This window comes from Mirounga leonina, unplaced genomic scaffold, assembly GCF_011800145.1.
Source record: "Mirounga leonina isolate KUSES-001 unplaced genomic scaffold, KU_Mleo_1.0 Mir_115, whole genome shotgun sequence".
NCBI lineage: Eukaryota > Metazoa > Chordata > Mammalia > Carnivora > Phocidae > Mirounga > Mirounga leonina.
Genome location: NW_023270268.1, coordinates 17,108,806 through 17,132,122, shown reverse-complemented (window position 1 = coordinate 17,132,122; position 23,317 = coordinate 17,108,806). Strand labels below are relative to the sequence as shown.

Sequence of the window (23,317 nt, the reverse complement as noted above, 5' to 3'; positions counted from 1 at the left end):
GGAGCAAGGCAGAGGATGGGGAAGATGGCTTTGTTTCTTTTCCAAACAACTCTCTGGAGAAATAAATACCTGAGAATTAAAGTTGTGTAGGCCAGAACGAGGATTTTTGTGAACTAAATAGGATTTTGGCAATCCCTCACAGATGAGGACAATTTAGGATGATCTATTTATATTGAGCAACTGATAAGTTCACTCGAGGGAAGGCTCGGTTGGCTCCAATCTGGCCGGCACTTCACGTCCTGAGATTGACTTGAGGGCTGTGGCTTGAGTCTGCTGTTTCATTTCTAATGTTTTTTCTTAGTCACACATGTGGCCTGAGAGTGACCTCTCGGTCACATCCATGGCAGCCCAGGCCAAGTAGGAAAATTCCTTCATTATACTCCTCGTTACATTCTTGTTAACACTAATCTTTTTAAAAAGCAGATGGAATCGAGAATTATTTTACGAGTTTGGAGTTAGACCCGGTTTGATTTCTGGCCCCGTCGTGTGACATTTAAGGCACGAAGGCACCGGGAATTCCATACATTGCGTTCCTCCTTCTTTGTCCCCTCATCATTCTCCAAGCCAGAATCCAGCAGGTCACCCCTTTCCGCTACCCACTGCCCGGCACCCCCACACCTCTTACCCTGACCCCTCCCCGGAGTCCCGCCCCAGTTCAGATATCCCTCTTCTTGCACTTGGAACTTCTAGTGGCCACCACAGTGCTCTCTCCACCCCCAATCATTTCTTCACTGCAAACAGAGCAACCTTTCGAAAAGGCAGCTCTGATCATGTCACCGCCACTAGAGACCCAAATGCACCTGATACCCAAGTTCCCTTGGCGATAGTCCCAGGATCCCATGAGCTGTGGTCCAGCGCGAGTCTGACCTTGAGCCCTGGCCCTGTCTGCAGAGCCTCAGAGCTGCCCGTTTTGTCCAGGCCTTCAGAACTGCTCTTTCTTCTGCCTGCAGAGCCCTCCCGCCTTCTAGCCTCTGCTCAGCCGAAGTGCCCTCTTGCTTTCATTCTCTGCCAGACAGATCTTAAGTGACTGCATCTCCCAAGATCTTACCTGCTCCATGCTGACTTCCAGGGAGCCTCTATAGTTTCACATTCTCTGGGAAATTCATACAGCTTTTCGTGTTTGTAAACGTGGGTGGTTCTACTGACCTCTCTGACAGGTTTGATTATAGAAAAACAGGTTTTCAAGGGGTTGGACTCAGGTGTATTTCCTAGGTTGAGTTTTGAAGGGCTTTTCCTGGCCTCTTCTTAACCCTCCCCACCCCCAGTCTGGCTTCCATCATCCTCGTGGCTCTGCTGGAAACGTTCTCTTGAAAGTCACCACTTTCTCCTTTGCCAAAACTTTGCTTCCTCTTCATTCTTTATGACTGTCAGCTCCAGTGGACACTTGGCCACGCTGCTTCTGCTGCTTCTCATTCTTTCCTCCTTCAGTTCCTGTGATTTGTTAGCATCCCAGTTTTCCTGCCCGCTCTTGATCTGCTTCTGTCATTGTGTCCTCTTCCCTTTCCCACCAACTGCTGGCAACTCCCAAGGATCGATTCCTAGGCCTCCTGTTTTCTTTCCTCTCTCTCGCATTGGTCATCCCCCTCATTTCTTGGGACAGTCGTCTCTCAGATTTCAACTCCTGAATAACCTCACTTCCCGTTCTCCTGCCAGCTCCACAGTGCCATCTCTCAAAGAACCTCTCTGGGCTTGCCACCTGGATTTCTGTCTCACGTCCCCCGAAGCCAGACTCCTCATCTTCTGGCCCAAAACTGGATTCCTTATTCCCCACCAGCTTTCCCACTTTTCTTTTATTTGGGATACCGTCAATATCCCAGTACCAGCGTTAAAATATTATTGTGACCTGAGTCATCATCTTCATCCCCCATATTCAGCCCATCACCAATCCCAGCAGATTTCTTCATTGGAGTGCATCCCTACATATCCCTTTTCTCCCCCCTCCTCATTATACCAATCTAATCTTCTCTTCCCACCAATTCCCAGTCTCCACTTTTTCCTCCAGGCACACCAGCCACCCTGCTCTCCTACAAATCTGATACAGACATTTCTGGAAGCATTTCCTCATGCCCCCCCATCCGGAATGTTCTTCCTACCTCTTTTTGCCTCCCCACTGAGACCCGTCCTCTCAAAGCCATCTGAGAACTAACTTCCCTCATAGAACTAGGTTGTTTCCAACCCTTAGGCCTTCCACATACTGTTACCATCCCGAGTGCCTCCTACCCCTTCAAGCCTTATTCATTTAAGGAATATTTGTTGAGTGTCCTTGGAAAAGACACTGCCCTGAGAACGCCAGGATGAATAAGACCTACGATACTTCTGTAGGGCACTCAGCTCAAGATTCCTCTTTCCTGTGACTTTTTTCATGACTCCCACAGACTGAACTACCAGCTCCCTCATCTTTGGGTCTAAGTTCCATCTCACAACGTACACCTTAGATTTTGTACTCCTGTTGCTTCAATCAGTGAATGAATATTCTGGATTCTAGCTCACTGCATGATAGTTATTTGTTTAGATGACTGTCTTTTACTAGAATGTGAATCTCTTAAAAATACTCCATAACTATTTGAACAGATGAAGAACTAAGTTAATAGATGAATGGATGGGTGGGTGGGTGGATAAATAGATGAAAGGATAGACAAATGGATGGATTAATGGATAGACAACTTGATGGAGGAAAACAATAGGAAGGAAGGAAGGATAAATGGATGGACAGACAGATGAGTGGATGGACAAATGGATAGATGAAGGCATGGATGGATGGACTGCATAAATGGATAGATGAATGGACAGACGGATGGATGAAAAAAAAACCCCGCAGTTAAGAGAGACTTCAGTGGTAACCCTCCCACCCGTTGTCGGAATGCCTTTTAAAATAACTTTGAGAACTAAGATAGCCTCCAAAAATGTTAACAGTAAATTTAAATTAATTCAGATTATTAGGAAAGGAGGTTATGGCTAATTGACTAATTATATCTAATAGTAGGCTAGCATATATCTCATGCATGGATCGCCAATTCTCTAAAAATTAAAACTAATAGATTGCATTTAGAATAAAAGCTCTACTGAGCAGTATACTTATTTGGTGATTCTGAAAACCCCTAGAACCCTTAGTGCTTCAAGGATACCAGTGAGAATCACTTAGGTCTATATAGGCTGGAATAAGTCATTTAAATGCCTTGAAGTGAAAGTTTTTCATTTAAACTAGGTATGTAATATACACAATCACACATTCACATGTAGACCATTTCTCTGGGGATTTGGGTTTCTAAAATTGATTTGACAACATGCAGGCACTTCTCTACAGTAATATCCTAAATAGGGTATTTGGCACACATCAGGCCAACATGCAGACATTTATCTATCTCTTTTGGACACCTCATTGAGACACAGAGGGTGCAGGCAGGGATCTGGAAAGTTGGATCCCAAGGAGGTGAACACGGTCACATCATTTACTAAGCCAAGTTCACATGGAAAGTCCTGCCATCGAGATGAATCTATTGAAAGTTTAAAAACTGTTCGGTTTACCTATCCTCTATCCTCCCCTTAATCTCCAGTTATGCGGGCCCCAGGCTGGAGCACAGGTCTTGCCTTGGATAAAAATTCTTTCCTCCCTCCCTCCTTTATTTTCTTCCTTCCTGTATTTCCTTCCTTCCTTATTTTCCGTTTCTTTCTCTTTTCTTTCTCCACTGCTGCATCAACATTTCACATCTCAAAGCATTCCATGTATGTTAAACCTTCATAGTCTATATTATATATATCATGTGCCTTTCATTTGAGGAATAAAGGATGCCTTATTTGACTTAGTATCTTCAGTAGCTACAGGACTCAATAAATGTTTGGTGGTAAGAAATTGGTATGGGGCTCCCACTCTTTTGGTACATATTACACTAGGTTGCAATTATTTACATATCTAAATATATGTCAGAATCCTGTGTGTGATGGAAAAAAATGAATGTCCCCATTTTTCAGACAAGGAAACTGAGGCTTGGGGACATTTAAAGACTATCCTGAGTTTGCACAGGTAGTAAATGATGCACTAAATGCAAGCCCCTGGAGTTCCAGCCCAGTCCTTCCCACTTGTCCATTGCACCTTTCATGTAATTTAAGACAATGGAAAACAATTTCCTACCTTCTGTGTGTTGTAACAGATGTTGGTAGGATCTTCAAACTTGAGTTGGAGGAATGGCAAATTGTCTTCTTTCTTGCCTTAACCACTGAATAAAAACAACTGTTGATTCAGACATACCATGGGGCAAAGGAGCATGTGGGCATGTGCTGCTATTGCAGAAACACTCTTTACACAGACCGTATCAGTTAGCTATTGCCATGTCACAAACCACCCCAAAGCTCAGTGGCTGGAAACAATAAGCGTGTATTATTGCTTACAAAACTATTGATCAGTGGGGTGGTATTTCTGGGTTCACTGGGCTCTCTCGTGAGCCTATGGTCAGCTTCAGGTTGGGTAAGCAATTCTGCTCATCTTCCCTGAATGCTCACTCTCCCAGGTTCCTGGGCAGACTGGCTCTAGATTGATCTTGGACGATCTTAGCTGGACTAATTGGGCTCTCCCCTGCATGATCTCTCATTTTCCAGCAGGTTAGCCCAGATTTCTTCACACGCAGTGATGAGGTTCTGAGAGGAACAGGCAGAAGTGTGCAAGATCTCTTAATGTCTAGGCTTGGAAATGGTGTAACATGACTACCACTGTGTTCTGTTGGCTAAAGTGAGTCACAAGCCATCCCAGATACATGGGCTGTGGAATGGTCTCCACCTCTTGATGGGAGTAGCTGCAAAGTCAGTGCAAACAGGGTGCAAGAGGAAGATATGGAGGATTAGGGCCATCTTTGCGGTCAAGCTACATGCAAACATGGCCCCCATTTCCAGGACCCTGGAACCTCCTGACCCTCCAGTTGTGCAAGATTTATCAAAGGGTCACACTCTGCAAGAGGAACGGCTGAGTCTCTTCTCAGAGCTTTTTGCAGGCTAAGTAAAGTACCTCATTTCGATTTTAAAAAATGTTTTAAGAGGGAAAATATAAGAATGTCAAGGAGAACTGCAATTCATTTTCTGAAAATTAATTGGGTTTAGAGAACAGAAGGAATGAAAATTTTGACCATTAGAATTTATCGTGATTAAAAAAAAAAGAATTTATCATGATAGAGATCGTTGTTTAATATTTGAAAGCCTATAACTTGCCATGAAGAATATACATACGACACAGAGCAGGATACAGGTTTATCTGGAACAGTCTGCTGCTGAGGAATTTCTTTTTGTCATCCCCTACCCCCCCCAGTCAGATGCTGCTTTGAAAGGCTGTCCAATGTGCCTGGATCTCTGCTCAATCATTTACCCTAGGAGTTTGGATCCTGACTTTAAGGTGATAGATTCCTGAATCTGAGGCTGCCTGCATTTTTACAAAGTTAAAAACAAAAAACACAACCACACAGTCTTTCAGATACACGAGGGCACGTTGAATTTCAACAAACTTCCACGCAGTAAACTTCAGTTTGATATAACCAAGAACTTGCTGCCCATGTATGGCTTATGGGAATAGATGCTGAACTCTAAGACAAGACCTTCATCCCAGCCCCCAGCATGTGGGATAGATAGCCAAGGACACATCCACCTCCCATGGACAGGATTTAGGGAGAGCCGTCGCTGATAGTAAGTAGCCCATTGCTACCAGAGGGAACGTGCTAAGAAGTTCTACTGATTATGAAGGAAGGCGTCTCAGAGGCGCTAGGCACTTTCTCTACTGCTCATTGTCAAAGCTCCTGTTTTTAAACATCACGCAGGAATGTTTTATTGTCCCTCATCTCTGGAGTTGAACTTAAGCTGTTTCCTATAGTTCATACAAGACTCGTGTCCGAAAGAAAGGATCTGTCACTTGTAACAGAGCCTCTAAACTCCAAATCTCTTGCCTTGCAAGGATGGCCACCACACGGGGCCTGCCCAGAAAGGAATATGGCCACGGCAGGGCTGGCCACAGCAGGCCAGACAGAGGAGGAAGAAAGTATTTGGAAATAAAAGACAAAGGAAAGGCTATCCACCTGAGAGGAGGCAAAATCTCCATATCTAAAAGCAACCAGTGAGAGGGAAATGTGTTTAAAATTGTTCTGAAAGTTTCATTAGGGGGCACGTGGGTGGCTCAGTCGGTTAAGCGTCTGCCTTCGGCTCATGTCATGATTCCAGGGTCCTGGGATCGAGCCGCCCTGCATCAGGCTCCCTGCTCGGCGGGAAGCCTGCTTCTCCCTCTCCCACTCCCCCTGCTTCTGTTCCCTCTCTCACTCTGTCTCTCTCTGTCAAATAAATAAATAAAATCTTTAAAAAAAAAAAAAGTTTTATTAGTATAATATACCACTTTAACTAGAAAGAGGTATTTGGCATTGGTACGTTCTGATATTTCAGGGATTTTCTGTAAGTGCTTTGAATAACTCTAAGAAGCTGAGCTAGGCTGGTAGATCCTCGTTAAACTCTCAGAATGCTATGTCCAGACTATTTCCCCCATGACTTGAATATTTAATATTCTGTAAAAATTCTAAGTATGCTCCCTGCTCTGTTACTGGCCCTATGAAAGCTAGGCCATCCCTTGCACTTCGCATTTGTTGGGGAGCTGAGGGGGGAGCGGGGTCACCTCACCTTTGCCAGCCCTTGCCCACGTGCTGCTGCCTGGCGGGTTGGAGCCATCCAGTCACAGGACTGTATTCACTGAACAGACGCTCCCAGTGCCCCGCGCTCAGCCGCCTCCGAAAGGCATGTGTCCGGTCACTGGCCCGGAACCTTAGTGGCAGCCCCGTTCACTACCCTCCTTTCTCCGTGTATGTGTTCAAACGTCTACTAGCGCTTACGTGGCGAGCGCGGTATTAGGTGCAAGGCACAGCCTCCACCGTGAAGGAGATTCGGATCTTGAGGGAGCATTCGCTCACCCCAACTCCACCCAGCTCAACCGTGGGACCTGCTGGGCTCCGTGCTTGAGTGCCAACCCCCAAATCCTGAAATTATGGGAAAAGCATGTCTCTGTTAGTCATAGATCTGCCTATCTTCAAGTCCATTCGTTTACAGTTCATTTATATAATGAGTTCAGAAAATTATTTTTAAACTAAGATTAAACTCTATTTTTGTGGTTTTCTTTTAAGGTATTGGTGTGTTAGTTACAGGCTCTCCCCCACACAGGGCAACCAGATAGCTCAACCACCAACTGTGACCCATTATTCCTGGAGTTAGCAAGGTGAAGAGCCAAGATGAACGGATTCCAGACTTTAATATTCAAGCAAGAATAAATAGACCATTATGCTTCCTTTGCTAAACTGAATATAGAGAATTTTATGGTCAAAACCACTGTCAACTGTATTTCCCTTTTTTCCTTCTTTTCTTTTTCTTTCTTTCTTTCTTTTTTTTTTTTTTTGACGTCAAGGAATTTTTAGTGAAGCGTTGTTTTCATCTCTTTCTGAATCCAAGTGAAATCCACATCTTCTGCATGTTTCCTGCATTACAGTTTTATTGTGTGCGTGGAAATCAATATTCTAGAAACATGCACAAGTGCACACATTAAAATGAACATGACTTCATTTATTTCCATGATTAGACATTCAAATAAAAGTGCTTGGGTGTCTGTTTTCATATTCATAGGTCGAGATCCGTACATCAGAGGTATTTGTATAAGTGACACTTTTATTACATTCATTTCATTTGCAATATGATAGTGGATCATAAATATGTTACTTTTATGCCACCAAATCTGATTTGTATCACTTGGCCCTCACAAGGAGAATACTTGATATTTTATGGAGCACCTTGCGTCCAAGAAGCGCTTTGCAGACATCAGGCCCGGTTCTCCCAGGTGTGTAAATCACCCTTGTGACCCTTTGGATGCCCCACCTGCTTTATCAGCCTGCTGGCTCATGCTTCCGGGGGTGGAGAGTGGTTCGTGAATGCCCTGCAGGCCCGGAGATGGTGATGAGACCTTTAATTTCTGGAAGAAAGAGGCTCAGGTGAGCTCTGTGTTGCACACAAAGGCCCTGATGGCTGACCAAACTCCACACTGAGTCACATGTTCACCTTGTCCTTCACAAGGCAGCTTTTGAGCCCCCACTGGGGGCCAGACACTGTATTGGGCCCTGAGGAAAGAGAGACAAAATATGACCTTTGCCTTCTAGGTATTCAGGCTAGGAGGTGAGGGCTGTGTGGAATGGTAATGGGGCTTGGAATGGGGCTCTGATGCAGAGGTGACAGTAATGTGTCCCCTCCATCCCATTCCCCATGCCTTCCCAGGGACGCACTATGCCTAAAAGCAGCCTGTCCATGCCCAGATCCGTCACAGGTGTGTTGGTGTGCCTGCCAGCCAGCATCACCTCCATGGGGCTGGAAGAGGAAGCCGGCCACCAGCAGCACAGGCTGCCTTTGGGGCCAAGCATCAGTTGTACAGCCCAGACCACCCCCCCCCCCCCGGCCCCCCAGCCACCTTCCCATCCGTCCTCTCAACGCACCTCCCCTTTCTCCAGCATCAGCCTTCCCATCCTGGATCGGCACCCCCGCCCCTGCATGCACACACCAATAATACACGTACAGCGTCCTTCTCGGCACTCACCGTGTGGTGGGATCGCGAGTGTGCGTGACATGCCAGAGCACACCTCCCTTCAGAGGGAAGGCCCCCGGGCCAGGTGTTCTGAGTTCAGATCCCCACTACGTCATTTACAGGATGCACGGCCTTGGGCAGGCGAGCGAGCTTTCTGTGCCTCGATTTTCTCGTCGGCAAAGCAGGCCTAATAAGGATACTTCCCTCTCAGGTTGTTGAATGGCCGAATATGAACAGAAGGCTTCTACAAGGGCCCCGTTGCTGCTCGGTAGCTGTGATGAGCATTTCCAGTATTAGAACACCACTCCAGTGTGAGTCACAGCACACAGCATAATAGCGACGCCGGTATTGTTATTGTATGATTACTGCCTGTCTCTCCCCGTGAGTGAGTTCCACAGCAGCAGCGACCGTCTGTGTGGCTCAGCGTCGCTTCATCCCCGCAGCAGATGGTACGTACTAGATGCTCAAAAAATATCCGAATGAGTGAATGGACAGACAACGAAGGAACAAACGCATCCATCTGCTCGTTTGGGGCCGCTCCCGGGCGGCTTCCTCAGAAACATCACTGCCACTTGCAGCCGTGAGCTGCACAGTGAAGTCCACAAACCCGCCGTGTTCCGGTCCACCATGTCCACGTGGGAGGGCCTGAAATTCTCCCTCCTGTATGGCCAGCCTGCAGAAGCCTTTGCAGGAGACGCACCGCTTCCCACCTAGCGGGGCGTCCACACGTCTCTGGGAGGGGGCTGCTGCCTTCGGGGAGTCTCCGAGAGGGGCTGGGTCCCCTGGGACGGTGGTGGAGCCCCGGCCCCTGGCAGCACCTGTGTCACCCCCCACCCCACGCTGGTCCCCTGCAAGGGGGCAAGCTCCCGCCCTGCCCCAGATGCTGCTGGCCGTGAGTCCCCCGCGGCTGGACCGAGCCGCCGCACCCAGGCCCTCGTGGTGTCCCGCGCCTGGCCCAGGTACCGCATCTGCCATCCACGGCCGTTTGCAGGCGTTGAGCAAAGCAGTTGTTGAAGCCATGTGTTTGGAACACTCATCCATCTGCTTCTGACCCTTTACGTAATTGGGGCGTTATCACGGGGGGGAGGGGCGGGGGCATGGCATCCTGCCATTGCTGAGGAGTCCCCATAGTCCCAGGAGTCCTTTGATGGTGGAGACAGTAGGAGAGGCGCTCTGCCTTGGGCGGGCAGGCGCTGTCTGGAAGGGAGCCCAAGGTGACACACTGGTTCCCTGGCAGCCAGTCAGCTGCTAAGTGTGCTCGGAGTTTGGGCCTCAAAGCACAGAAGATGGAGCTCTGGCTTTACAGCTGTTAGTTTTGCAAATGGTGGGTGCTGTCTGCACAATCCAACCGAGGGCCCCCACTCAGTGCCCTGCTTCATACGGCTCACCGGGGTCCCCCTCCCGCCTGACCTCACCTGTCCCTTTCTGGCTTGGCGTAGATGCTCAGTGGGGGGTGCTCCCACCTCACAGGTAACCTCTGGGGCTGTGTTTTCTCACATGAGTTTTCCAGGTAATTTTCCAGGCGGCTGCGGGTGGATGGGGGACAGAGAAGCAGAACGCTTAGAAGTGCAGACTCAGGCCCTCCAGACCTGCCTGGGGATGGGATTCTGGGTAATGGTGTGCGTGCATGCGGTTCCTCCCTCTGCTTTTCTGTTACATCCCACTGAAATCTTGGCTTGACCACTTTCAGGCAGGGGGATCTTGGGCCTCCAGCTTTGAGAGTACAGAAGTGGAATTTTAAAGCCTACCTCATCTGGTTCACTGTGGAATTTAGGGAATTAGAATTCTTCTATTGCTTATGGTGATGGCTGGCCCTTGCCAAACAATCAATAAGTGGTATTACTATTACTGCTGTGTTAAGTGGTCAAAGGTGCCATCTTGGTTTCTGATTCTGGTCGGAGCAATTCCTAGCGTTCAGTGGCTTGTGGCCTCCCTCAGGGGTCTGGGTTTTTGTTTTTCTGATGGTAAGGTATAATTCACATAGCATAACATTCATCCCTTTAAAGTTGTCAGTTCAGTGGTTTGTATGTTCACGAGGTTCTACAGCCATTACCACTGTCTAATTCCAGAACATTTTCATCATTTCATCTCCCTACAAAGAAACCCCATGCCCGTTAGCAGTCACTTCCTATCTTCCACGCGCCGCAGCCCTTGGCGACCACCAGTCTGCCTTCTGTCTATGAATCTGCTTTCTCTGAACATCCCACAAATAGAATCTTTTGTGACTGGCTTCTTTCACGGAGCATGATGTTGTCAGGGTTTCTCCATGTTGTCACGTTTGTAGTACTTCACTCCTTGTATGGCCAAGACTGTTCCATTGTGTGGATATGCCGCATTTGGGTATCCATTCATCAGTTGGTGGGCATGTGGGTTATTTCCACTTTGGGGCTATTCTGAATATTGCCACTGGGAACACGGGTGTACACGTTCTACATGAACATTTATTTTCTGTTCTCTTGGGTGGACCCAGGAATGGGATTGCTGGCTCATATGGTAACTCTATGTTTAACTTTTCAAGGAACTGCCAGACAATTTTCCTCGGGGCTCTATTCTAGAAGGACCCTCACTGCTTACATACAACTTTTGTGTTAACTAACAAAGAGGGTCATGCACAGGAGCCAGGAAAGGAGGGGTAAGCTAACGTGTGCTGAGAATCCCCAGTGCTCTCACACAGGCTTCTGGCCACAACCTCCCCTCACGGACCCAGACTCTGTCCTAGAGGAGAGCCACCGGGGCATCTCTGCGACCATGCGCTTCCCTCTTCCACTCTCACAGTCCCTCCTTTGCTGACTGTGTTCTTTGCTTTCTAACTGCTTTCGACCATATGCTGCCCTCACCCCACGTCCTGCCTCTGCTAGGAATGGTCTGGGCACTTGGCCAATCTGCCCTGGAAAGGAATACATTGGAGGCTTGAGTTACTTCACGCTGTCTTTGCCTGCCCACCTTAGATCTGGAAGTGTTCTGAGCCAAAGAACAGTGTCACTTCAGAGTCCTAGGGGGAGAAAATCATCTTCTCAAACGTGTCCGCTCCCTTAGGAATGAATGGGTCCAAGGGAAGAAAGCACTTGGCAACTGTGTAAACCTTCTTTGATCCATCTGATGCTCAGTTTGTTCATCTGTAAAATGAGTTTAAAATTACCTACCTGATAGGGGATTAAGTGAGATACTGTGGACACAGTTCCTAGTACAATGCTTATAAGATACTCAAGAAACGTGAATATTCTCACAGACCGTCCTCCCGCCTGGTCAGGTGTCAGTGACTTACACAGACACTGGGTTTGTTCACTACCATGTATTCCCAGCTATTTCCTTGCACCTTCCTGCCCTCCCCATGCCTGCCTTTTACTCTGCCCTCAGCTCCTGCCCTGGGCAGAGCCTCAGGATCCTCGCAGTGTAGACCCAGGGAGCTGCGAGTTCTCAGATCAACCCTGGGTGCTCTCAGGAAGGCAACGCAGGCCAAATCCTCTTAGGGCAGATCGGATTATGACCTGGGTCATTTTGCAACACAGATTCCCGGGTCATGGAGGTGTCATACACAGCCAGGTGGCATCCAGCCTGGCAACCCCTGGGTCCCCAGGACAGGCTTGCGTGGTCTAGTTTTACCTGTTGGCCTCTCTGGGTTTCAGTTTACTTCCCCAGGAGATCCTCACCAGGGGCCATTACGCTCAGTTTGAAGTCATCTGAGAGCTCTGTGCTGTGAGGGGAAGCATGGGCTTCCACCGCCCCGAGCCCAGGGGCCTGACTCTGCCTGGCACCAAGCTTAGCAGAGGCAAAGACACACACCTACCGAGGGGCCAGTGGGCTGGACGAGACGCGGAGTCAAGCAGTTACAGATAACTAAGCGAATATTGAATGGACAAGTCGTTTTTCAGGCCATGGGCTCATGATGCATAAATTGTTATTTTAAAATAACTTTTTAGGGGCACCTGGGTGGCTCAGTCGGTTAAGCGTGTGCCTTCGGTTCAGGTCATGATCCCGGGGTCCTGGGATCGAGCCCTGCATCAGGCTCCCTGCTCAATGGGAAGCCTGCTTCCCCCTCTCCCTCTACCTGCTACTCCCCCTGCTTGTGCTCTCTCTGTCAAATAAATAAAATCTTTAAAGAAAATAAAAACTAAAATAAAAATAACTTTTTATAATAGTATTTTATTTATACTTTATAATGTATATAATATGTAATATATATAAATAATAATAAAAGATTACATAACTAATACCAACAGCCTAGGAAGCAGAAAAGTATAAAGGGGCAAAAACCATCATCCCGTCAGCTTTAAGATGAATCTCTTCAAAAGTGTCAGTTAATTCGGAAAACTAAGAAACAACAAAAACCAGAAGGCTTAGCCAGGAATCACGAATTATGACGCAACAAAGGTTTTATTCAGCAATGTGTCTCCCAGGCCGAAGTGGTTCCCTTGTAATGCCTCGTGAGCCATCCCCTCTGCAACCGGGGGGAATGTGCTTGGAAAAATCATCTCTTTGAGGACCAGTCCACATAGAAAGCCCAAGCAAACAGAGGCTCTCAGCCTTCTGGGTGAGCCTCACCTCTCTTTAAGAGTGGGTTGGCAGGGCGCCTGGGTGGCTCAGTCATTAAGCGTCTGCCTTCGGCTCAGGTCGTGATCCCAGGGTCCTGGGATCGAGTCCCACATCGGGCTCCCTCCTCAGAGGGAAGCCTGCTCTCCCTCTCCCACTCCTGCTGCTTGTGTTCCTGCTCTTGCTATCTCTGTCTCTGTCAAATAAATAAATAAAATCTTAAAAAAAAAAAAAAAAGAGTGGGTTGGCAGGTGCACACGCAGAAAGGCAAACCTTTCTCTCTGCCTGGACCTTCTGGCCACCAAACCTCTCTTCTTAGGAGATGTCTTTATGGCACCTTTTCCCACTGTTCCTGTTCAAGTGTCAAGTGAGACCAGGCAGCATCAGGAAATGGAAACTTCCAGCTCAGGCAGTGCAGCCCCAGCCACTAGTGACCCCTGACTTGCCTCCTCTCTCCTTTCCAGCTGTCAGGAATGATAGGAACAAGAAGAAGAAGGAGCCTTCGAAGCAGGAATGCACGGAAAGCTATGAAATGACGGCTGAGCTGGACGATCTCACAGAGAAGATCCGCAAAGCCCACCAGGAAACCTTCCCCTCCCTCTGCCAGCTGGGTAAATACACCACGGTAAGAGACGCTTCTGAGCCAGGCTGCGGGCCCTCGCGTCCAGGCCCGCTCCCTTCTTCCCTGTCCCCTGGCCCCGGACCCAGAGGGGGCACCCACCCACATTTGGCCCGGGACATATGTGTGGGCTGAGTGGGGCTCCGCAGTGGCCACCTCCCTCCACGTGGCAGTCTTTGGACAGTCCCTAAGTAGGATGGCTGTTTCCTCCGATCCACTCAGGCATGCGTGTGTTCACTCAAGAACCACAAACCGAGCGCTCATTATGCGCCAGGCCATGTGCAAGGCGCTGGTGGCGTGAGTGAATAAGCTAAGGTTGCTGCTTGCGGGGATGTACAGTCTGGTGAGGGAGATACGTGAAACCAGCGAGGTGTTTCAGGAGTCATGACAGACACCTGTACAGAGCCCAGTGGAGACCTGGAGGGTACGCGGGGCAGTGTTTTCAAAACACCCATCCAGATGTAAGGTCCAACCGACATTATGGGGTCCCTCCCCTGGGCCAGAGTCCCGCTTGAGAGAGGAGGTCAAACCCCTGAGCCAGGGCTGGGAAAAACACAGGCGTGACTCCTTCCTGGGGAGGCAGGAGGTCCTGCCGTGCTCCCCAGAGCTCCATGAGAAATGGCTTTCACCACGGGTAGAAATAAAGAGAAGGTAGGAGGGAGAAAATGTGGGATCAACAGTAGGCACTCAATACATGTTGAATGAATGAACGAATGAATGACTCTAACTAGAATGCTATTCTGGCCTCCTTAAGTAGCTTATGTTGCTTGCCTAACATGCTGGTAAACGTACCTTTAAAATAATCCAAATCATCACATTGGCTGGTTTGGTGCCTTGCGTGCTAGAAAAAGAATAGGATGAAAGCTCCTGAAGATTCAGAGACAAAGTGTTGATGCCAAAAGGAGGAGGGCAGTGAGCACCGGGGCTGGGAAGCTGCTGGGGAAGGGGGGCGGTGCTTGCCACAGGCTCTGCCTCGGTCGGTTTGGTGGTGCTGGGGGGCGGGGCTGAGGAGGTGGGGGGCATTTCTAACAAGCTTCCTGGTCATGCCACTGAGGCTGGGCAGCAGACTGCACTTACGGAGCAGGCGCCGTGACCTGGACTTTGAGTAGCCAGACCCAGGATGACCTTCTGGGGCCCAGCCAGGCCCTTGGTGTCAAGGAGAACAAGAGACATCGGCGTGCTTCCCCCACCCACGTGGGAAGCTGTTGACCTACCCTGCCAGGCTGAGGGGAGGGCCTGCTTCAGTGGACAGGCCCCCACTGAGCTTGGTAACCGCTAGCCCAGAGCAGGACAAGGCTGGACACCATAAAGGAGCTTTTATTTTAACCCAGAAGGTAAAGCAGGTCCGTGAACTAAGAGGCGGTGGCGGGTAATGCCTTTTATCAAGAGCAAGGGCGCTAGAAGCAGATGAACGTGTTTTAACTCCTGCTCAGCCACCAGTCAGCCAGGTGACTGAGTGCAAGTTATTAACTTTGCCCAGCCTCCTTTTTCCCATCTGTAGAATGGGGATGATATAACATGGTTCGACAAACAATTCATGAGAAGTTTCTGTGATGGGACCTGGAAATACCTACACGACAGTGATGTGGCAGGCGCACCATCCACCACGTATCTGTTCACTTGGTGGGAACTGATACTCCGGGGGCCTGGCCCCGTGCCAGGTGCATCAGACACTACGGAGATGTAAGATGATTAATAACCAGTGCCAAGGAGCTTATCATTTATTCCTTTTAGAAATACTTATGATTGCCAACTGTTCCAGGCACTGTTTGGGGCTAAGTATCAAGGCACATGCATCCTGACCTAAGAAATCAGGAAATCAACTGTGAGGATGGGCCCAGGGGAAAGGACAGAAAGAGGTGAGGGGAAGGGTGGGACTGTGTTGGGAGTGAGTTGGAAGTGAGAAACAGCTTTGCAGGGGCGCCTGGGGCGCTCAGTCAGTTAAGTGTCTGACTCTTGATTGCAGCTCCGGTCATGATCTCAGGGTCGTGAGATCAAGCCCCACGTCAGGCTCTCCACTCAGTGGAGGTGGGGAGTCTGCTTGAGATTCTTTCTCTCCGCCTCCTTCTCCCCTCCCCCTGCACTCGCTCTCTCTAAAATAAATAAATCTTTACAAAAGGGAAGGAGGAAGAAAGGAAGAAAGAAAATAAGAGAAAGAAAAGGAAAGAAAGAAAAGAAAAGAAAAAAGAAAGCCTTGCAGTCTTAAACACTGACTGAGGAATTTGTATTTTAATCTGTAAATACTGAGAGCAAGAGACAGTTTGCAATCAGGAGTCTTTATTATTGTAATCACCGTTATTATTACAGCTAGTATTTATTGAGCATTTACTATGTACCAGGGACCATTCTAAATATTCATTCTTTGACTCCCTATAAGGACGTTATAAAGCAGGTGTTGTTGCTTCCATATTACAGATGCGTAAACTGGGGTGTGGAAAAGCCAAATAACGTGCCCCATGTCTCATAGCCAGTAAGTGGAACTTGAACATGAACAGTCTGAGTCCAGGGACAGCCCTTTCAGCCACACCATACCCAGGATACATCAAGGGGGTGGTTGACAAGGCAGAATGGAAGCAGGAGACATTGGGCATCTGGTTAGGAGGGCAGGACTGTTATCCAGGACTAAATCAAACCGTGAGCTTCAGAAAGGCAGAGTCAAAGAGAACAGTCAAAGTAGGGAGGGCTTCCTGGAAGTGGAAGCTTTAGAGCCAGGTCATGAGGTGAGACACATTTTATGACAATCCCTGGGATCATTTGCTACGGTATCAGGGGTCTCCTCTCCTCTTCCCCAGGTGGGGCTTCCTTAGTGTGGCCGAGGCATTCTGCCAGGCCCTGACTCACCTGGTAACCAGATGAAATGGTGTCCACTCTACTCCAGGGGAGGGCTGGGCAAACCCAAGGCATAGCCTTGCGTCTACCTAGCATGCACACCCTGGTGTGGCCTGACTTCCTACAGGGCCTGGGACCAAAATGCTCCGTCAGGACGGACCTCCCCCTGTTAGTCAACACAGCTCCTTCCCACCCCAAAAGGCAGCCAGGGATTCTGGCCAGCCTCACCGGGGCCTCTACTGCCCTCTCTTCCCCCAGCCATCCCTCGGAACCCGGTAGCCTCTCCTTTTGGATTCTCATTATACCACAGGGCTGATTCCATCTGTCTCTAGGCCAGTGAGGCTGCCTGCCCAGCCCTCCCAGAGAATGCAGCAGGGACTGGCTGGGCCCCACCCGTTCTGTGGCTCACACTGCAAGTCCCGAGGACCTGACCTGGGACTTTCGCTGGCTGCCAGAGCTGCTTGGCTCATGTGTGGGGCACTGATACTCCTGGGGGAGCCCCCACCCAAGAACAAAAAGAAGCTGGTGGGTGAGTGCCCCAGCTTCGTTGCCCCTGCAGAGGATACCTTCTCTCAACCATTTCCCGGGGGGCCCCAGCAAGAGGAGCCCAGGTGCCCACAGGGATGGTCTTTCCTGGCTGCCTTCCCTTCCAGGACCTCCTCCCCAACCCTCCTCCAGTGCTTCCTGGGACCTCTTCCCTTCTTGCACCTCTTTGCGCGTGCGCGCTGGTGCACGCACATGTGAGTGGGGGAGGGGCAAAAGGAGAGAATCTCCAGCAGACTCCCCACTAAGCATGGAGCTCGATGCGGGGCTCGATCTCATGACCCATGACATCATGACCTGAGCTGAAACCAAGAGTCAGACATTTAACAGACTGCGCCACGCAGGCGCCCCCATCTGCGCCTCTTTTGCTCCAACAGGGAACATGAAGATAGAGTTTTCACTCTCTGGAGGATGATCCTCAGCTATAGGGTAGCCGACCTCCTTCCAGAAGCACACTGCCCATTTGTGGGATCGAGGCGGCTCTGATACAGTCTCTCATCTGGCTTTTCTCTTTCTTTCTACTCTGTATACAGATCTAGCTCAGTTTTTATTGTAAGCAACTTGAAATCCTTTCTGGAAGTAGGTGGGGGTATAAATAAATAACGGCAGCCAGAACACATTCTCAGCAAGCTCTTAGTTCCAAGTTGAGTTTTTTTTTTTGTTTTTTTTTTTAAATAGAGCTTTTTTTAGACAGGCAGTTGCTTCCACTGCAAGGAAACTTCCTGCCATCTTCACTAGCCTGGCCTCCCTGTCAGATGCCTTTGGAATAAGTGGGCAGAGAGGAATTAAAAAGGCAGCTAGCCGCCCACCTACAGACTTTTGAAGAGTAGTTCCCTTTTCTTTTCTAGTTAGGGTAGATCTGGGACACACGGCCCAGCCCGCGGAGACAGCAAGACTGGGTGGGGAAGCAGGAACGTATCCCCCACGGCCCTCCACACCCAGGCCTGGGCAGGGCGCTCACCTCCAAACTTCAGAGCTAGACTCTGTGGGAAGGGTCCTAACCAGTGACCTCCAGGTTGGCAACCAGGAGGCGTGGGAGCGGTATTCCACAGGGAAAGTGGAAAGCAAGGCAGCGGCTATTTACAGATGAGTCTCCAAAACAGAATGAAGCAGCAAACCAGAGGAAGCAGCATCCCAGCTCTGAGGATATTTACTCTGCTTCCGGATGTCACACCCCAGCAACTGCATCGTTTGGGTTTGGGGGCTTCATAGACCTAGGGTCAAATCCTAAATCCTGCCTGTGCTACTTAAGATTGCATGACCTGGGACTTGTCAGAGGAGCCACGGCCCCCTGCTCTGTAGCATGGGGTTTGCGTGGTACCCACGTCTTGGGGTTTCTGGAAGGGTTAAGTGAAACAACTGTGTCAGAGCTCCTTGTACAGTTTCTGGTGGAGAGATGTACAAAATGGGCAGGTCTCCTCTTGGTTGTGCTATGAACACCGTGTCGTTTTTTCCCGCCACGCTCACAGGTTCTGGAAAAGTAAAGTGGCAGGTGGGCAAGCGAGGCAAGTCTCCAGGCAGCGCGACCCCAGCCTGGGCTGTTCGCTCCCGCATCCCGCTGCTCTGCCGTGTGCGGGCTCTTCATCATTTTGCAAAGCTTGATGGGACATAAGCTGCCCTCCGAGGGGCTCGTGAAGTTGAGCTATGGAGATTTAAGGAGCCCTTAATCTACTCAGAAAAATGACCACCAACAGAATCATTAAACCTCCAAAAGACTTTCCAGGAAACGAGTGCTTTAGAAAAGGAAGGATATTGTGAGCAGTTCCGGCCATTGCGGACTTGGCTTTCATTCTAGAAAACTAACACTGGGATCAGCCAGAGAATCAGAACCTGACACTCAGGAGGTCGGCCTCCCAGGAGAGACACACCTGGTGGCAGGGGGCGGGGGCGGGGGCGGGGGATGGGGGGGCGTCATGAGGCCTGAGTTCTAATCTCCACTCTTCCGCCTTCCAGTTGGCTGACCTTGAACCGGTTCTTATCTTTTGTGATAAGAGCCTGTTTCCTGCCAGTAAACATACCTGCCCTGCCTGTATCATATAGACTGTTCTTTTCATTTTCCAACACACGTTTTCTGTATCCCTACTGTATTCATCTGCTCATGCTGCCATCACAAAGTACCACAGACCAGGTGGCTTCAGTCAACAGCAATTTATTGTCTCACGGGTCCGGAAGCCAGAAGCCCAGTATGAAGCTGTCAGTAGGGCCGTGCTCTCTCTGCTGGCTCTAGGGAAGAATCCTTCCTTGCCTCTTCTAGCTTCTGATGTTGGGGGCAATTATTGGCACTCCTCGGCTTGTGGAAGCGTGGTTCCAATCCTCTGTCGTCACATGGCCTTCTCCCATGTGTTTCTGTGTCATCCTCTCTCCACTCATGTCCGTCTCTGTCCAGATTTCCCTTTATAAGGGCACAAGTCATATTAAAATGAGTCCTGCCTAATGACCTCATTTTAAGTTGATAATCTGTGGTAAGACCCCATTTCCAAATAAGGTCATGTTCTGAAGTTACTGGGGATTAGGACCTCAACATACCTTTTGCAGTGGCGGTGGGGGGATGGGTACAAGGTTCAACCCATAACACCTGCTGAGCACGGAATTGGAGTGCACGGACATTTACCCTTCCATGCTTGCAGCTCTTCTGTGAAGTCGGGCTGAAAAATCAAACGTTGTCACATGTTTTGTGAGCTTTTAGAAGCCTCTGGCAGTACACATCACAAGTCTTTGGCTTTTAGTGAAAAATGCCCTCTAGGCACTGGGCTACGTTCCTGGGTTCTTACTGGGTGGTGGAAAAAGGAAAAGACCTTTTCGGTCAAGGGAAGAGCATGAGCACGGCATGGAGTCTGGCAGAGGACGGACTGGACGCAGAGCCCAAGGAGATAGGTCAGGGCTAGCTGGTGAGGCCTTTGTGAGCTGGCATAAGGTATGTGAACATGAGCCACAGAGAGCCAAGTGAGGTTTCTAGACAGGAGAGGCAGTACCAAGAGGGTGAGCCCTGGCTGCCCTGTGCCTGGCCAGAGGCTTTGGCAGGTGAGCAGGGCAGGGCTTTGCCTCATTCTTAGAGGTGCCCACGGAGTTGCCATCAGTGGTCTTTCAGAGCAGCTGAGACCACCCCAAAATCTAGCATCTCCTGGACATCCTCTGGAACACTGATCTACACCCTCCAGCTGGTATATTCCAAAGGCTATCCCCCTGCACTCCGGCCAAGGTCCCTGAATCTCTGAGATCACCAGCAATGAAGGGGCTGCAGCTGTCCAGAGGGGCCCTTCCAGTCTCATGTATTGGTCCCAGAATCTTAGGCAATGGGGGTGCAGGAGCACCCCTAAAACATTACCTTCAGGGATATTGTGCTTGCTTCTAGCCAGACTTCCCGGAAACTCTTGGAGAGGTCCTTCGAGACCCTTGTTACTTCCCCCTTCCCATTGCCCATGGCCCATTGCTCAGAACCCTCTCCATCCATGGGCTGCTCCATGCCTTTAAGACGGTGCCTGTCTTTCCAGCCATAGTTGCAGGATGGCTGCCCAGCTGCCTTTCCCCACCTGTTGGAAGCATCCGGTTCTACGGAGAATGCTAAAAGTGTGCTGGGGCCCCCCATGCCTCCCTCCTCCCACTGATGGACGGACCCCAGCTGGTAAATTCCTAAGGCCATGTTGTCACAGTGCCTGGATACATGTTTGTTGACCACAGAGAGATGCTGGCCTGGCACATAATGTTCTCTTCATAATGATGCCGGGGATCACGAGATGCCCCAGGAGCGAGAGGGTAGGTGACAGGGTGTAATGGCGGGGACTGTGGCCACCGCGGCCGCACTGCCTCCTATGAATCCTGTGCCCTCACCTCACAGCTCTGAGCGTCTTGCACGACTGACTGCCCTTCTCTGGGCCTCAGCCTCCACCCCAGCCAGATGGGAGGAGAACAGCCCCTCCCGGCGGAGGGTGCCATGAGAATTCGAGGGAGCTGGTTGCAAAGCCCTCAGAAGGGGGCCTGCCCCCTGGGATTGTGGCCCGGACACGTGTGCCACGAGACATGGAACATGGATGACAGGAGCGGTCTGCAAACACGACTCTGAAAGGGCATCAGCCTGTCCAGGTGGTCGAGGGGCAGATTCAGGCCTAGGGAAGGAGGCACCCAGCAGATGCACCCAGGATTCCCTGGGAAACCCAACCCCTTATTGTTGGGAAGAGTTTGGGTTTCCTCCCTAGCTGAAAAGGAGCCACGAGCAGCCCTGTTTCAACCACTGTAGTATCCAGCAGCTGCCACAGACAGGAACTTCAAAATCACCCACGATTCCGTCTCCACTTATGGGTCTTGTTCCACAAGTAAGGCAGTCGGAAAAGGGAATCCCCTTTGCATCACAAAAATGGCCAATATCACTGGATTTCCTAGCGCGGTTGGGCTCTGCTGCCCCGAACGGCGGCCCCGGGGTGGAGCCCTCCCGGGGCCCCCGCCGCACTGCACCGCGGGAGGGCGGAGTGGGGCGCCCGCCTGGAGAGGGGCCCCCACCCCCTGAGGAGGAGTGGGGGAGGGAGGGCGAGAGCTTGAGGAGGGCCTGCCTCTCCCCCATGGCCGCGCTGCTCCTCAGCCCTCAGCCACCCCAGCCTCTCACTGTCCTTCTCCCTCAGTCTCAGAAGTGCTGCCGAAAACCCACACTTCCCTCCGTGCGCCCCGAGCCCGCCTCCATTACCAACCCAAACAAGCAGAGCTGTCCCTTTGCTGCAGCTAGTGGATAATATATAAGCCATTTTAAACCTCATGCCTATGAATCGAGCACCCAGGATAATAAAACACCAGGTTATTTTGTGTTTTATTAACTGCCTCTTCCCTTCGGTTTGCATAATAGTGAGTTAGATTTACATGCCATTAAGACGGCTGTGCATTATTTTTAATAGAAGGTACGACAGGCTTCTCTCTCGCAGCCCAATGTGTGATGAAGTAACCTCATATGATGCAGATGGAGGTTTCATTCACACTCGCTGGGTCGGGCCAATGTCTTTTTTTCCAGATGGATACTCCATTGTAAAATGATTTCCCGCCGTAAGCTCGCCTCTCTGTCCCTCTCTTCCATGTCATCTTCCTACAAACTGGATAAACTGCCTATTAAATTTAATTACAGCCCGAATGGCCGCACATCTTGATCTTCTGTTCCCCAGAGTGTACTGTATTCCACCAAGGTCCTTGAGGAAGGAATGCAATCAATCTGGAGGAGGCATGCCCACCTTCTGCAGAGGGTGCTGCGGGAGGCGCCGATGGCACCCACCTTTTGAAGGCCTTCTGTGGCATCCCTTCTGCAAACTCCTTTCTGGCTTTCCTCCCCAGCATTCAAAATGAAAGCTAGTTTTATAGACTCTCCGGGCTGATTTTCACTGAGGTGAGGAACTAAAGCTATGCGTCTGGGATGCACAGTTCCCTTTGCTGAGCTGTTTACATTTGTCAGAGGCCTAAACACCAGGCCCCAGGAACCTCGCCTTTCACTCACTGGGTGGTTGGGCTCTGCCCGCCTCCAGAGGCAGCAGAGACCCTCCTGAGCAGGCCTAGACCACAGCAGGGAGAGCCTCATCCTAAGAATAGTCGTCGTCCTGAGACATCTGGAATCGAGCAAGGACTTGGGGAAACTTCATTCCTCATCAATTCATTGAACAAATACTTATTGAGCCCCTGCGTGTGGGTGGACGGAACAGCCCGTGCAAAGACCCGGAGGCAGGTGCATGCCCACTTGTTCACAGATGGCAAGAGACCCGTGAGGCTGGGCTGGAGTGAGCTGGGGGCGAGTGGGAAGACAGGGAGCCAGAGAGTAGCGGCCGGATCTGGGAGGGCCTCGCAGGCCTTTGGTCTGAGATGAGAAATCATTGGCGATGTTGAGCAGTACGGTGATTTGCTCTGACTTTTGTTTTAAAGGGATCCCTATATTCCTTTGATAAGAATAGACTGGAAGGCGGCCAGAGTGGAATGAGGGAAACCAGTGAGGAGGCTGTTGCAGTAATCCAGGCAGGTGGTGACGGTGGCTCAGACCAGGAGGGTGGTGGTGGCGGCGGGACCTCCTCTCTAACTCCTAACAGTTTTTTGGAGGGAGGATGTGACATTGTCAGACCTAAACTCTCTCAGCTATAACTGTTCATCAGTCCGAATTCTTCCTGCTATGAGCGAGAGGAACCCAAACTCAAATAACTTAGACTTTTTCCAAAAAGTCATGGTGTGGATCAGGCATGGCTGGATCCAGCATTTCAGTATCA

The 23,317-nt window shown here is 50.0% G+C and overlaps 1 protein-coding gene across 2 annotated transcripts in view; it reads left to right on the top strand.

Annotated features, from left to right (window-relative positions):
* The window catches only part of RARB (retinoic acid receptor beta), a 464,566-nt gene that overhangs the window by 422,294 nt on the left and 18,955 nt on the right, over positions 1 to 23,317 (top strand). For both annotated transcript variants that reach the window (XM_034993612.1, XM_034993620.1), the window contains one exon: positions 13,570 to 13,730. In XM_034993612.1, coding sequence (XP_034849503.1) covers positions 13,570 to 13,730 — 161 coding nt within the window. The remainder of the gene's footprint in view (positions 1 to 13,569; positions 13,731 to 23,317) is intronic.